Raw genomic sequence first — 13871 nt, forward strand, 5'->3', positions numbered from 1 at the left:
CTTCCGGCTTGGGGACTATTTTCACTTCCTCTCGGATATTTCAAAATAAAATTGAAACGTCACGAAGAAAAGTCCACTGTTTTTGTTTGGTTTTTTTTAATTTTGTTATCATCAAACCTAAGTATTAGTTGACACTATTTTTAAACAAAATGTCTTAGATTCACTGTTTTAAAAGCTATTATTGCTTATGAAAAAAGAAGTGTATGGTAGCAAATATTAAAAATAAGAGGGACATGCAGAGCTGTAGTAACTACAGAGGGATCAAATTGGTACTATGAAGATATAATCAAAAATATGTCTGAAGCTAGGTTACAAAAAGAAGTGACAATCAGGTGACAGCGGTATGGCTTCATGCTGAGAAAGCACACTACTTATGAGATGTTTGCTTAAAGAATGTTGATGGGGAAGTACAGAGAAGGTCAGAGGGAGGTCTACTGTGTCTTTGTGGGTCTAAAGAAGGCATATGATAGGGTACTAGGAGAGGAAATGTGGTACTGCACGAGGAAGTCAAGAGTGGCAGAAAAGCATGTGAGGGTGGTGCGGCAAATGAATGAGGGCAACAAGACAATGGTGAGGTTTGTGGTAGGAGTGACAGATGGGTTGAAGACAGGGATAGGATTACATCAGGCTATTCTTGTTTGCAGTGGTGATGGACAGGTTGGCACATGAGGTCTGGCTGGGGTTTCTGTGGCGTATGATGTTTGCAGACGACATGGTGATATGTAGTGAGAGTAGGGAAGAGGTGAAAAAGAGCCTGAAGAGGTGGAGGTATGCTCTGCAGAGAAGAAAAATGAAGGAAGGCAGAAGAAGAAATTAAGGCTTTGCACACAGCAGAACACCTGTTTCCTTATTTATTGCATTGTATGATTAGAAAGATTTCAAACCCACTGACCCAGTTAACTGAAATGTGTCACATACAGTATATACAATATACAAAATTTTAAAAAGTTCATGCAGAGTGTAAAAGCAGAGTGTTAATGTCACCTCCTGTTTTGGGGAGTTGTACATGCTCAATACCACTGTAGCTCAGACTAGACACACCGTGATTCATTTGCTTAAAGTGGCTGGGAATTGGACTTCTGATCATGATTTCTCATGGAACAATGTTTCTTCCTTTCATTTACATGCATGAATTACCAGTGATGGGAATAATGGCGTTACAAGTAACGGCGTTACTTTTTTCAGTAACGAGTAATCTAACTAATTACTATTCCTATCGTTACGCCTTTACCGTTACAAGAAAATATTTTTCAGCAAACAGATGGTTGAAGCTGTCTTCAGCTTACTGCTTCTTAGTTGTTCCGTTGCTAGTTCCTCAGTTGCTACTTCCGTGCAACTGAGGCAATTCAACTGAGTTCAATTCAATTTTATTTATATAGTGCCAAATCAAAACAGCAGTTGTCATGAGGTGCTTTATATTATAAGGCAAAGACTCCACAATCAAACAACCGCCTTTGAGCAAGAACTTGGCAACAGCTTTAAGCAGCTCCCGCAGGGAGCCCGACGATCTGCCCGACGATCACTTTTTGGCACAACACCTGGAGCTAATGGGGCAAAACAATCGCATGAGTGCTGCTGTTTGACTGAGGAAGAATAAAGTAGTCGTGGTAAGCCAATCACACGACCACTTCAAGATGACAAACCAATAAGGTGATATATGCTAGCTTTTAAATTGTGTCGATAGGCCTCGTAAAACTAGAGTCATGATAAACAATATATACGCGGCGTTTTTTCCTCAATAATTTCGTCACGTTTACTGTCTAAGGACAGCGCTAGCAATCACTCTCTGCTTATGAGCAAAAAATAATAAAACAAAACAAAAAAACAGCCCGTTCGTGTCGACCAATCAAAAAAAATGATACAACATCACATTTGGTTGTTTAGGAAGAGGGGGAAGTTTTAGGCGTGATGGCCAGAGAGAGAGAGAGAGCAGAAAAAGAGAGAGAGCGAGTTTTGAGATGTGTGAGATTTGTGACGTTTAGTGTGTTTAGAGTGTGTAGTTAATGTTTTGTCTTGTGTAGTTAGTGTGTAGTGTTGTGGATAGTTTTGTGTTGTGTGTCAGAACAATGAGGCGACTGTTGAATGAAAACAGGAGTGATACTGCTGCTGCTGTCAGACCTGCAGGTATCAGGCTGTGATGTTCTTTATAGTGGACAGAAATTATTTTTTTGGAGTGGCACAAATAATTTGTGTGGCATCTTATTGAATGCAGAACAGCTGATTGTTATGTAGATAGTTTGAAATGGTTATTTTTTTTAAAAGGTAAAAGATAAATGGCTGCAAGTAACTTTGTTGTTTGCAAAACTTGTGCATAGTATTTTAAAATTGACAATTTATATTTGCATTTAAAGTTATGAAATATGATTCATTAAACATGTGTGTGGTTATTACAGTAAAAAATATAACCTTTTCTACTCTGGTTTTATGTTTTTTGTCTGATTTTAGATCAATTGTGTTAATACGGTGTGTCAAAATGAAAACATAACTGTAAATTCAGACACGTGAGGTTGTGCTGAAAAGAATGATACCAAACAAGGCAAATAAACTGTTTTTAAAGGTGAAATGTAGAAGTCAAATCAAAAGTAGTTAAAAATGGCCAGTTACACCCTGGACTCCAGAGGGTTAAACATTTTTCTTTAAAGTAACACAATAGTTACTTTTCAAGTAATTAATTACTTTTAGAATATTGTAACTCAGTTACTTTTTTTTGAAGAAGTAACTAGTAACTATAATTAATTACTTTTTCAAAGTAACTTGCCCAACACTGTGAATTACAGGGATATGGGTAAACATGCATGGATTTAAGGTAGTAAATGTAGATGAGTTTAAATTCCAGGGGTCAACCATCCAAAGCAACTAGCACAGTGCACAAAAGAGGAGTAAAAGAGAGTGCAGGCAGAGTGGATGAAGGGGTTAGGGTTGATTTGCGTCAGAAGGATGCAAGAGTGAAAGGGAAGGTTTGCAAGATGGTAGTGAGACCATCTGCTATGATGTATAGTTTGGAGACAGTGGCACAACTAAAATGACAGGAGGAAGACCCAGGATGGACAAGAGTAGTAATGAGTAGATCAGGACAGCTCAGGTTGATTAATTTGAAGAAAAGGTTTGAGAGGCTCGGCTGAGATGCTTTGGACATGTGCAGAGAAGGGATGGTAGATATATTGGACAAAGGATGCTGATGAAGCCACCAGTCAGGAAGAAGACCACAGAGAAGATTCATGGATCTAGTAAAGAAGGGCACACAGAGGGATCGTAGTGATACGGTGAGATGGAGGCATGATTCTGTGTGGCGAACCCTAAAGGCAGCAGCCAAGAAAGAAGAAGATTATTCAAAAATACAACTTATGTCACAATAAAATTACACAAGTATGGCTTGCAGTAGTCCAATACAATCCACTAGATGCTGCTAACATGTAGCAATATAAGTGTGTTAAATAGCATGGAGCTGGATGTACTATGGCAAAAGTGAAGACTGCAATGCAGTTAACAATGACCTGCCACCTTAAGCTCTGCAGGTGATAAATTAACACTGTGATAAAAAGAGATTAATGTCCAAGACAAAATCTTGCACATTTGTACCAGTCAAAGTTCACTTTATGCAATCAACTGCACATGGAGACGTGATCCACACCCTGGGAATACTTCGCCATCACATTTCAACTCATTTCATGGTGCTCGAACACCATCGACCCTAAGCTGATGTGCTGTTTTTAGCGCTACTGTTTACAAAATGTCAGAAAATTTGAAAAACATCCTGGGGGAATGGAAAGGTCTGGAAGAAGAGTATCAGCAACTTCAGGTAAGAAACTGCCCATAATCGGGACAGCCTTGCACTGTATATTGAATATATGATGTTCTTTTACAGATCCACAGAAAGCTGAAAAAGTTGAAATATTGCTTCTAATTGATATGTTTCCTGTGTTGTTGTTTATAACCTTGTGTTCTTAATGTCCTGCAGGAGACACACAGAATGTATTTAAAGAAACTGGATGAACTTTCCAAACTGCAAAACAACTGCTCTTCCTCTATCTCCCGTCAGAGGACAAGACTGACTGAGATATCCCAACTGGTGAAAAAGTAAGTGTGAGTCACAACTAGAGATACACACGTACACAGATGTACAACAACGTAAATTATATCTTGCGTTGCATCATAAGAATTGTGGGGAGTTCTGCTCATTTCAGGTGTGTAAGCCTTAAATTGAGTCTTACAACTAATATAGAGAACTTTATACAACATGCCTCATTCACACACAAAACTTTCCTACACCTAAGTGCTTTCTTTCTAACACTCACACTCAAATGAACACATCCCCGAGAAACTTGGGCTTTATACCTCGTCCCACATTCCCATAACCCTCATCCAGTGTGTTGCTACAAGACCAATGGCTGAGCAGCATTAACACTGGCTGCAAGTCTTTAGTCCCTGCAGGGGTCCAGGTCACAGCCTATAATCCTAAACTGTTTTAAATAGCCATACAAATATTAAAAATCACATTTCCACAAAAAACAAGCAAAAAAGAACCTCGACAGAACATAACTGAAATACTATCGCAGTTCTAAATTTATGATTTGAACGTTTTATAGCGTTGGCACACTCACCAGTTCACCACAAGTGTTACTTACTTACTAAATTAGTTAAATATTAATTGTGGTGGATGACACCACAAAGAAATTTAAAAGACCTGTGTAAATTAAAATTAGTGCATTAAGGCAAGGCAAGGCAAGTTTATTTGTATAGCACAATTCAACAACAAGGTGATTCAAAGTGCTTTACAGAGACATTAGAAACAAGAACAAATAAAAAGCATGATTTAAAATTGAATAAAACAAGCAAATAAACTAACTAACTAATTAACAAACAAACAAACAAACAACAGTATATAAAATCAAAACAGATAAAATCAGAACAGTAGATAAAATCAGTAGTTAAATGTAAGTTTTGAAATTTAAGCTTAAAGTGTGGATTTGGTGCTTTATTCAAATGCAGCTGAGAACAGGTGAGTCTTCAACCTGGATTTAAATAAACTGAGTGTTTCAGCTGATCTGAGGCTTTCTGGGAGTTTGTTCCAGATATAAGGAGCATAAAAGCTGAATGCAGCTTCTCCGTGTCTGGTTCTGACTCTGGGAACTGATAAAAGACCGGATCCAGATGACCTGAGGGATCTGAATGGTTCATATTGGGTCAGGAGGTCATTGATGTATTTTGGTCCTAAACCATTCAGAGCTTTATAGGCCAGCATCAGAACTTTAAAGTCTATCCTCTGACGGACAGGCAGCCAGTGTAAGGACCTCAGAGCTGGACTGATGTGGTCCACTTTTTTGGTCTTAGTGAGGACTCGAGCAGCAGAGTTCTGAATGAGCTGTAGTTGTCTGACTGATTTTTTAGGTAGACCTGTAAAGATGCTGTTACAGTAATTAAGCCTACTAAAGATGAATGCATGGACTAGTTTTTCCAGGTCCTGTTGAGACATCAGATCTTTTATCCTTGATATATTCTTGAGGTGATAGTAAGCTGACTTTGTTATTGTCTTAATGTGTTTTTCTAAGTTTAGGTCTGCATCCATCACTACACCCAAATTTCTCGCCTGGTTTGTGGTTTTTAGATGTATAGATTGAAGTTCTCTGGTGACCTGTAATCGTTTTTCTTTGGCGCCAAAGACTATTACCTCAGTTTTGTTTTTGTTTAGCTGGAGAAAATTGTGGCACAACCAGTCATTGATTTCCTCAATGCATTTACCAAGAGCCTGTACAGGGCCTCGGTCTCCTGGTGACATTGTGATATATATTTGTGTGTCATCTGCATAGCTGTGATAGTTTATTTTGTTGTTGTTTATAATCTGTGCCAGTGGGAGCATGTAGATGTTAAACAGAAGGGGTCCCAAGATGGAACCTTGGGGAACTCCACATGTGATACTTGTCTGCTCAAATGTGAAGTTACCTATTGATACAAAGTATTTCCTGTTTTCTACGTATGTTTTGAACCAGTTTAGTACAGTTCCTGAAAGACCTGTCCAGTTCTCCAGTCGTTTGAGTAATATGTTGTGGTCAACTGTATCAAATGCTGCACTGAGATCCAGTAAAACTAGGACTGACATTTTTCCACTGTCTGTATTCAGACATATGTCATTGAACACTTTGGTCAGAGCGGTTTCAGTGCTGTGGTTCTGTCTAAAACCTGACTGGAAGGCATCATTCTGTTTTAAGAAGTAACTGAGCTGTTGAGAAACTGCTTTTTCAATGATCTTACTTAAAAACGGGAGATTTGAGATCGGCCTGTAGTTGTTCATTTGTGTCTTGTCAAGATTGTCCTTTTTCAGTATAGGTTTTATTACAGCAGTTTTTAGTGATTCTGGAAACACACCTGATAATAAAGAAAAGTTGACGATCTGTAACAGGTCTGACTCTAAAGTCTTTGAGACCTTTTTGAAAAAACTTGTTGGCAGGACATCTAAACAGCAGGAGGAGGAGTTCAGTTGACCTAAGATGTCCTCCAGGTCTTTGCTGTTAATAGGTTGAAACTGTTTCATGGTGTTTAAACAGTTTTTTGGTGGACACAGTACATATCCTGGATCTGCTGTTGATGTAACAATTGCTTGTCTAATTTTTTGGATTCTTTCAGTGAAGAATTTGGCAAAGTCATTGCAGGCCATGGTCGAATGAAGTTCAGCTGCCACTGACACAGGAGGGTTTGTTAGCCTGTCAACTGTAGAAAATAAGACCCGAGCATTATGGCTGTTTTTAGTGATGATGTCAGAGAAGTAGGACCTCCTTGCATTCCTCAGTTGTAAATTATAATTGTGAAGTTTCTCTTTATAAATGTCATAATGAACCTGGAGGTTTGTTTTTCTCCATCTGCGCTCAGCTTTCCTACACTCTCTTTTTTCATTTTTCACCAGTGTGGAGTTTCTCCATGGAGACTTTTTCCTTCCAGAGATAACCTTCACCTTAATGGGAGCAATAGTGTCCATTACATTTAACATGTTAGCATTGAAGCTATTGACGAGCTCATTGACTGACCCTCTGGGCAGGTCAGGTGTTAATGGGAAGACCTGGTTAAATATCTCACTACTGTGTTCAGTTATACACCGTTTTGTGATCACTGTTGTTGATATATTTGTGTGGGCTGAGATTTTACTTTCAAAGAAAACACAGTAATGATCAGACAGGCCCACATCAGACACAGTAACCTTTGAAATGCTCAGGCCTTTGGAGATCAGTAGGTCAAGAGTGTGTCCTCTATTATGTGTGGCCTCTGTTACATGCTGAGTCAGCCCAAAGTTGCCCAGAGTGTTACTCAGGTCTTTAGTCCCTTTGTCCTGAGGGTTGTCCACATGGATGTTAAAATCCCCAGCAATAATTACACAGTCAAAATCAACACAGATCACAGACAGCAGTTCACTGAGGTCATTAAAAAAGTCTGTGCAGTATTTGGGAGGCCTGTAAACATTAAGAAACACAACTTTGGATGGGGCCTTCAGCTGTAAAGCCACATATTCAAAAGACTGAAAACTTCCAGGAGACAGCTGCTTACATTGAAATGATTCATTAAATAAGACAGCAACCCCTCCTCCTCTCCTGCTCGCCCTGACCTCACTGATAAAACTGTAGTTAGGAGGGGTCGTCTCGATGAGAACAGCTCCACTGTTACTTTGGTCCAACCAAGTTTCAGTTAAAAACATAAAATCAAGGCTGTGCTCAGTGATTAAATCATTAATTAAAAATGTTTTCCCAGCTAAAGATCTAACGTTTAATAAAGCCAGCTTAAGTGTTTTAGAGGTATTACTTGTCCCCTCATGTTTGGGAGCAGTCTGTGGCACACAAGGTATGTTTACTATATTTAAAGATCTTTTAGAGTGCAGCTCTCTGTGTTTTGACCAGGCCACATGTCTCCTGTCACCTAAAAGTACAGAAATTTTAAAACCTTCTAGTAAACAAGGTCCCAGCTTCTCCTGGGAAAAGTCATCACTGCCATAATCCTCACAGCCCGGACCCTTCACATATCACATATCAGACTGCGGAGACAGGGCATGAAGAGGAACTAAGGGGGGCGAGGCTGGGCAATGTGACTTCGATTGCTCTGTTGAGGGTGGGGCTCGATGGCGAACCTTTGGCCGCTCTGGTGGGGGGTTTATGGGGGACAAAAAGGGATTGGGACGGGGGGTAGATCTGAGCCCAGCATTGACCCGCTCCATCATCTCCTCAGTGAATTTCAGGTGTGGGGAGGAGGGAGAAAGGGAGGGGGAGGAGGGTGATGGCCTGTCAGGGGTTTGGGGGACTGGGGAAGGTCGTGGTCCCTTGTCCTGGTCGTTGGTGTTGTTGAGAGAGTTGGAGGCAAATAGGGACCCCTCTTCTTGCCTTAGATGTCTCTCCTTTCTGAGGCTCTTCCTCAGATGCCATGGATGTCTCTCCTTTCTGAGGCTCTTCCCGGGTGGGGGCAAATGGAGCTCCTCCTCAAGGTTTCTGCTGGGCTTTGTCTGTTCTTGGAGTACTGTTTGTTCCTCTTTATGAGATAACTCCTCGTTTATCTCAGCCTTGGCACCAAGCACGGATGGATGACGTATGGAATAAAACAAGTTGGAGGTGAACAGTTTCACCCCTGACTTGTTAAAATTAAATCCATTTGCTTTGAACAGATGCCTGCGTTCCCAAAAAATATTAAAGTTGTCGATAAAATGCACTGAGTGGTCAGCACATGCTGATATAAGCCATTTATTCAGTGTAAACAACCTGCTGAATCTCTCGTCTCCTCCTCTGACCGGCGGTACAGGTCCACTGATGAATACAGCTGCATTCAGAGAGTTTACAGTATTTAGTAATCCAGTAAAGTCCCGTTTCAGAACCTCCGACTGAAACGGACTTTTACAGTGAATTAGCCTACGGAAAAAATAGAGCCAGTCAGGTTACACACATATCGTCACAGACAGTATGATGAAAAACATTTAGGGAGTGCATGCTGCCATGCAGTTCATTTTGGGTCCTTAATTTGCATTTGCTCCAACTTTCCACCAGGTTTTATGAATTAGACTCAGTAGTTTTGACGTGTCCTCACTGGCGAAGAAATAAACAACAACAGTCATATCTTTGGTTTTAGAAGTGGCTGAGACAATTCAATAATGCAAAGTTATCTTGTGCTCTTATGTCACTTGTCAGATCCAGCAAAGGGTCATCAGAAGAAGATGCCAGGATTCTGGATGAAATAAAAGAGAAAATCAAGATTCGACCAAATGCTTTCTTTCAGATGGAGGCTTTCCTTCCCAAGAAAAATAGGTAATCAATAGCTTTTAAAATATAAGCTGACTTTCATTAAATAAAACACTTTTTTAACCTAAAGAGAAAAAAATCATGTGGTTGTTTGATCTTACAGCCTATACCTCAGTCTGGTTCTTGGAAATGTGAATGTCACGCTTTTCAACAAGCAGTCAAAGTAAGTTTGACCATCAAACCCAAAGCGCCGAGTATAATTATTTGACTTTTGCATTTTTCTCTGTTGATTCACTCTTATAGCACCACTTTTATTTATCCAGCCACACCTCTAATATTCAGATAAGTGCTTTCATTGGCACAGCTGTCCTCAGCTGCTGGATTTCGACAATCCTTCACTCTTCCCGAACTTATGCTTTTGCAGATTTGCTTACAAAGATGAATATGAGAAGTTCAAGCTGTGCCTCACAGTCCTTCTGCTGCTGTTCTCCTTCATTTGCTATTTCTTTGTGAGCTACAGGTAAGGCGTAATGTCATCATTAATAGCTGAATGCAACTGTGTGAGATACAAGCTGACACTGTTTCTCTAAACGTAACACTTGGCTTTAGATTTTCTGACGTAATCCTCAATTTTCTGCTGGTGTGGTACTATTGTACCTTAACTATCAGGGAGAGTATCCTCATCACCAATGGCTCCAGGTCAGCACCTCCAATCACGATCATCTTTTTCATAAATTGCTACGACCTATTTATTAAAGAACTTGTGCATTACAGAATCAAAGGTTGGTGGGTTTTTCATCACTACATATCAGCGGTTTTGTCCAGTGTAATGCTGACTTGGTGAGTAGAATAGGTTAAAAAAACAAAACCCTGATGCTCTTTAAAACACATTTAAACTCTAAATCTTTATTTACAAATGCCCTCCCTTTAATCCTCAAAGGCCAGAGGGAAACCTGTACCACATGTTCAGGAACCAGTTCCTCGCCTACTCTCTGTATCAAAGTAAGTCTTATTTATTTCACACTTCCAGCTTTTCTTTTCTTTTCTTTTTGTCAATAGAAAATTGTACTTAGTAGTCAGTATAATCTTTTAATATCATAAGTTTACATATGGTAGTGATAGGATGTGCGATCTTTAATACTCTGCAAAGGCTTTGTGTGCATTGCAGAGTGCTCTTGCATTCACAACCACATCCTGGGAGCACGGGAAAGGTCGTACCTTCTTTTATTGTTTTACGGGAGGATAAACGTAGCTATGTCAGTTTTAGTCTATGTGCCTTTTTTACATATAGATGAACTGTTGGATTTTCCAGACCAGCAGGTTTAGGGAAGTCGTTTATAGGGTCACACTCTGACACACACACGCACACACACACACACACACACATACATACATATACACCTCCACATTCCAATGTAAGGAACAAACACCCACTCACTCTCATGCGAGAGCTCAGAGCTGCCCTTGCTAAGCAACAAGTAAAACTGTGTGTTCTTCCTATCTGATTCTCAGCTGAAGAAGTGTTTTAGAACATATCTCTTAACACTTTTTCAAACCAAACAAAACCCTGATGATCACTGTTTGCTTCAGGTTTCGTTCAGTGTCTGCAGTGCTATTATCAGAGCGGATGTCTGTACAGACTGCGAGCCCTGGGAGAAAGACACAACATGGATCTGACTGTTGGTGAGACACTCGTAGCAGGCAGATTTTATATTCATTATTCATTCTCACAGGTGCACACACACACAAACTACACCCTTTTTGGCTCCTACCTCAAAGCACACTGTGCGCTGTCGATATTACGTGCTGCACAATAATGTTTAATATTTAGTATTTACTGTTATATTCCCATAGATCATCGTGATGTTGCTTATTGTATTGCTCTCGTTTTCTTCTGCTTGTTTTCTTTTTTCTTTCTCAACAGGTGATCCAGGTGATTGATATATGTATTTTTTTTTTGTCTGCTTATTTAGTTGGTTTTTGTTTTTTTGCCCTTTATCCCCGTCCCTCTTCTCCGCTGTTTTTTCCCCCTCTTCCTTTCTCCCTTTTCTTTTCCTCATTCAAGTCTGTCCCGTATCTAGCAAGTGAAAATAAAAAAATAAATAAAATAAACAATAAAAGGTGAATCAAATAGACCATTACGGCAAGGCTGGGATGGTCCATTTGGTAAAGTAAATCCGTTGGGCATCTTTCCTCGCCTTTAGACAATAATTCTGATGGCAAAAGAACCAAACGGGACAGGCAAAAAAAAAAAAAAGATTTTATATTCATTAAATGAAATGTGACCACAGGCCTCGCTGTAATCATATATGGAAGTAAAAACAGACCTACAAAAATAGAAAACTGTTGTGTGTTTTCTGTATTTAGAGGGATTTCAGTCCTGGATGTGGAAAGGGCTGACGTTTCTTTTACCCTTCCTGTTTTTTGGTCATGTGAGTACAGTCTGTGTGACACTGACAAGCTTCTTCTTCTTATTTTGCATTTTTTTAAAAAGAAAAAAAAAATCATGCTTTGTCATGGTTTAGATCAGGAATGTCAAAGTCATTTTACACCGTGGGCCACATACAGGCTACTTTGATGTTAAATGGGCAGGACCATTCAAAAACATGAATAATGTGTGTAAAATTACAGAAAAAGTTCTGCTGGTTCATTACCCAGACTGTCCTATAATAATAAAAAAAATGTATTATTATTTTTTACTGCTAACTCACTGTAAATCAAACAAAAAACAAAAAGAAGCAAACAAAAAAGAGACATTTCCATCATAATGGAAAAACAGGTAATTTAATTATTTTTGGTGTAAGGTGAATGGCAAGGTGGGGGGTGTCTTTATCAATGGGAAAAACTGTAAAACTTATGACAAGTGAGACAGCTGTTAAAAAATCTATTCTCTCCCTCACATTTTCTCAAGATGTCCAGTTGGCCTGTTTCAGGTCTTTTGCGGGCCTTTCCTGGTCCCCGGGCCTCATGTTTGACACTCCTGGTTTAGATGGAATAGGCACTGATAAAAATGCTGATGTCATGTAAGACTTAATATCGACTGTATTTAGGCAGCTGGAGACAGTGTTTGGATTTTTGCTGATCTTGATAGCAACTCGATCTTTAGCATTCCTCTGTGTCTGCGTACTACAATCACTACTACTACAAACCCTGAGGCTTCGTGTTTTGTCTCTCAGTTCTGGCAGCTCTTCAACGGGCTGTCTCTATTCAGAATGGCTCAGCTCCCAGAGTGTAAAGAATGGCAGGTCAGTGGTCTCATACACACCGGGTTTTACAGTTTCTATGTGACATCCAGTCACCATTAGCACAGATTACATGCTGGTAACTGTGTGTTTAGGATACGACTCATCCTCTTCTGCTTACTCATGTTCTCTATGCTCTAATGTCATGCCAGGTTTCAGTGTGTGGGCTCTGCTTCCTTATTCTCTTCGCGGGAAACTTCTTCACCACTGTTGCAGTCGTTCGTCAGAAGTTAAAGACCAGGAATCAGAAGCCAAAGAGCCTGTGATGCAGGAAATTATTACAAGGAGGCACAGTGGTCCTGAGTTCAATTCCACCATCAGACCGGGGTCTTTCTGTGTGGAGTTTGCATGTTCTCCCCGTGTTTGCTTGGGTTCCCTCCTGGTACTCCTCCCACCATTAAATGACATGCAGATTGCTGGGATAGGTTAATTGATTAATCCAAATTACACCATAGGTGTGAATGTGAGCACGAATGGTTGTCTGTCTCTGTGTGTTAGCCCTGCGACAGACTGGCGACCTGTCCAGGGTGTACCCTGCCTCTCGCCCTATGACAGCTGGGATAGGCTCCAGCGCCCCCCGCGACCTTGAAAAGGATAAGCGGAAGCGAATGGATGGATGGATAGACTTATTACAAGTGTATTGCCTTGTATTGTATGCATTGTATTGTGTAAAATGACTAATCACTCGCAGTTAAATGTTCAGTTATGATCCACATCACTTACATGCTCAGAGACAAGCATCACTCTCCAATAAAGTCATTATTTTACAGATTTTCTGCAATTTTGTTTGTAGCCCTTAATGTTATTTTGACTGTTCAGCTATATTTTATGTTAAATGTTATAATGAGTAATTCACGTTATATTTTATTTCTCTATGTGTTATACTAATGATTAGCAAACAATACAGCCTGGGCTAAAAATAAAAAAAATCAGTGTTTTTTCCATTTCATGTTTTATTGTTAATGCTCATTTGGTGTCATCATAATAAAGTGCCTTTACAGTTATTAATAAACAAGAAAATTGACTGAATTTCTACTTTAAACAAGGAGCTGGAAACATTCCTCAGGGATTTTGGTCCATATTGAAATGATAGCATCACTCAGTTGATAAAGTTTTGTCAGCTACACATCCATGATATGAATCTCCTGTTAAACCACATCCCAAAGGTGCTCTACTGGAGTGAGATCTGGTGACTGTTGAGGACATTGGAGTACAATGAACTCATCGTCTTGTTCAAGAAACCAGTTTGAGATGATCTGAGCTTTGTGACATAATGTCATATCGTGCTGGAAGCAGCCATTGGAAGATGTGTACTCTGTGCTTACAAAGGGATGGATGTGATCGGCAGGCTGTGGTTTTTAAACGATGGTTAGTTGATGTTTAGTTGGTACTAATGGGCACAGTGTGCCAAGTATCCCCCATACTA

At 39.8% G+C, this 13871-nt stretch overlaps 1 protein-coding gene across 1 annotated transcript; it reads left to right on the forward strand.

Annotated features, from left to right (window-relative positions):
- Positions 1–3592: 3592 nt before the first annotated feature.
- Positions 3593–13465, forward strand: tmem120ab (transmembrane protein 120Ab). The gene is made up of 12 exons (XM_026192695.2): positions 3593–3799; positions 3959–4077; positions 9153–9269; positions 9367–9426; positions 9628–9723; positions 9813–9902; positions 9978–10043; positions 10144–10205; positions 10794–10886; positions 11571–11635; positions 12380–12448; positions 12598–13465. The coding sequence occupies exons 1-12, from the start codon at positions 3731–3733 to the stop codon at positions 12709–12711; spliced, it is 1020 nt and encodes a 339-aa protein (XP_026048480.1). The 5' UTR covers positions 3593–3730; the 3' UTR covers positions 12712–13465.
- Positions 13466–13871: the final 406 nt, after the last annotated feature.

This window comes from Astatotilapia calliptera, chromosome 14 (genome assembly GCF_964374335.1).
Source record: "Astatotilapia calliptera chromosome 14, fAstCal68.1, whole genome shotgun sequence".
NCBI classification, from domain to species: domain Eukaryota; kingdom Metazoa; phylum Chordata; class Actinopteri; order Cichliformes; family Cichlidae; genus Astatotilapia; species Astatotilapia calliptera.

Excerpts from the sequence above, each read along its gene's own strand:
- tmem120ab (XM_026192695.2), top strand. The coding sequence starts at position 3,731 with ATGTCAGAAAATTTGAAAAACATCCTGGGGGAATGGAAAGGTCTGGAA. Across the intron at positions 10,887-11,570 it reads CAACATGGATCTGACTGTTG|AGGGATTTCAGTCCTGGATG; the intron begins GTGAGACACTCG and ends TTCTGTATTTAG. Across the intron at positions 12,449-12,597 it reads CAGAGTGTAAAGAATGGCAG|GTTTCAGTGTGTGGGCTCTG; the intron begins GTCAGTGGTCTC and ends ATGTCATGCCAG.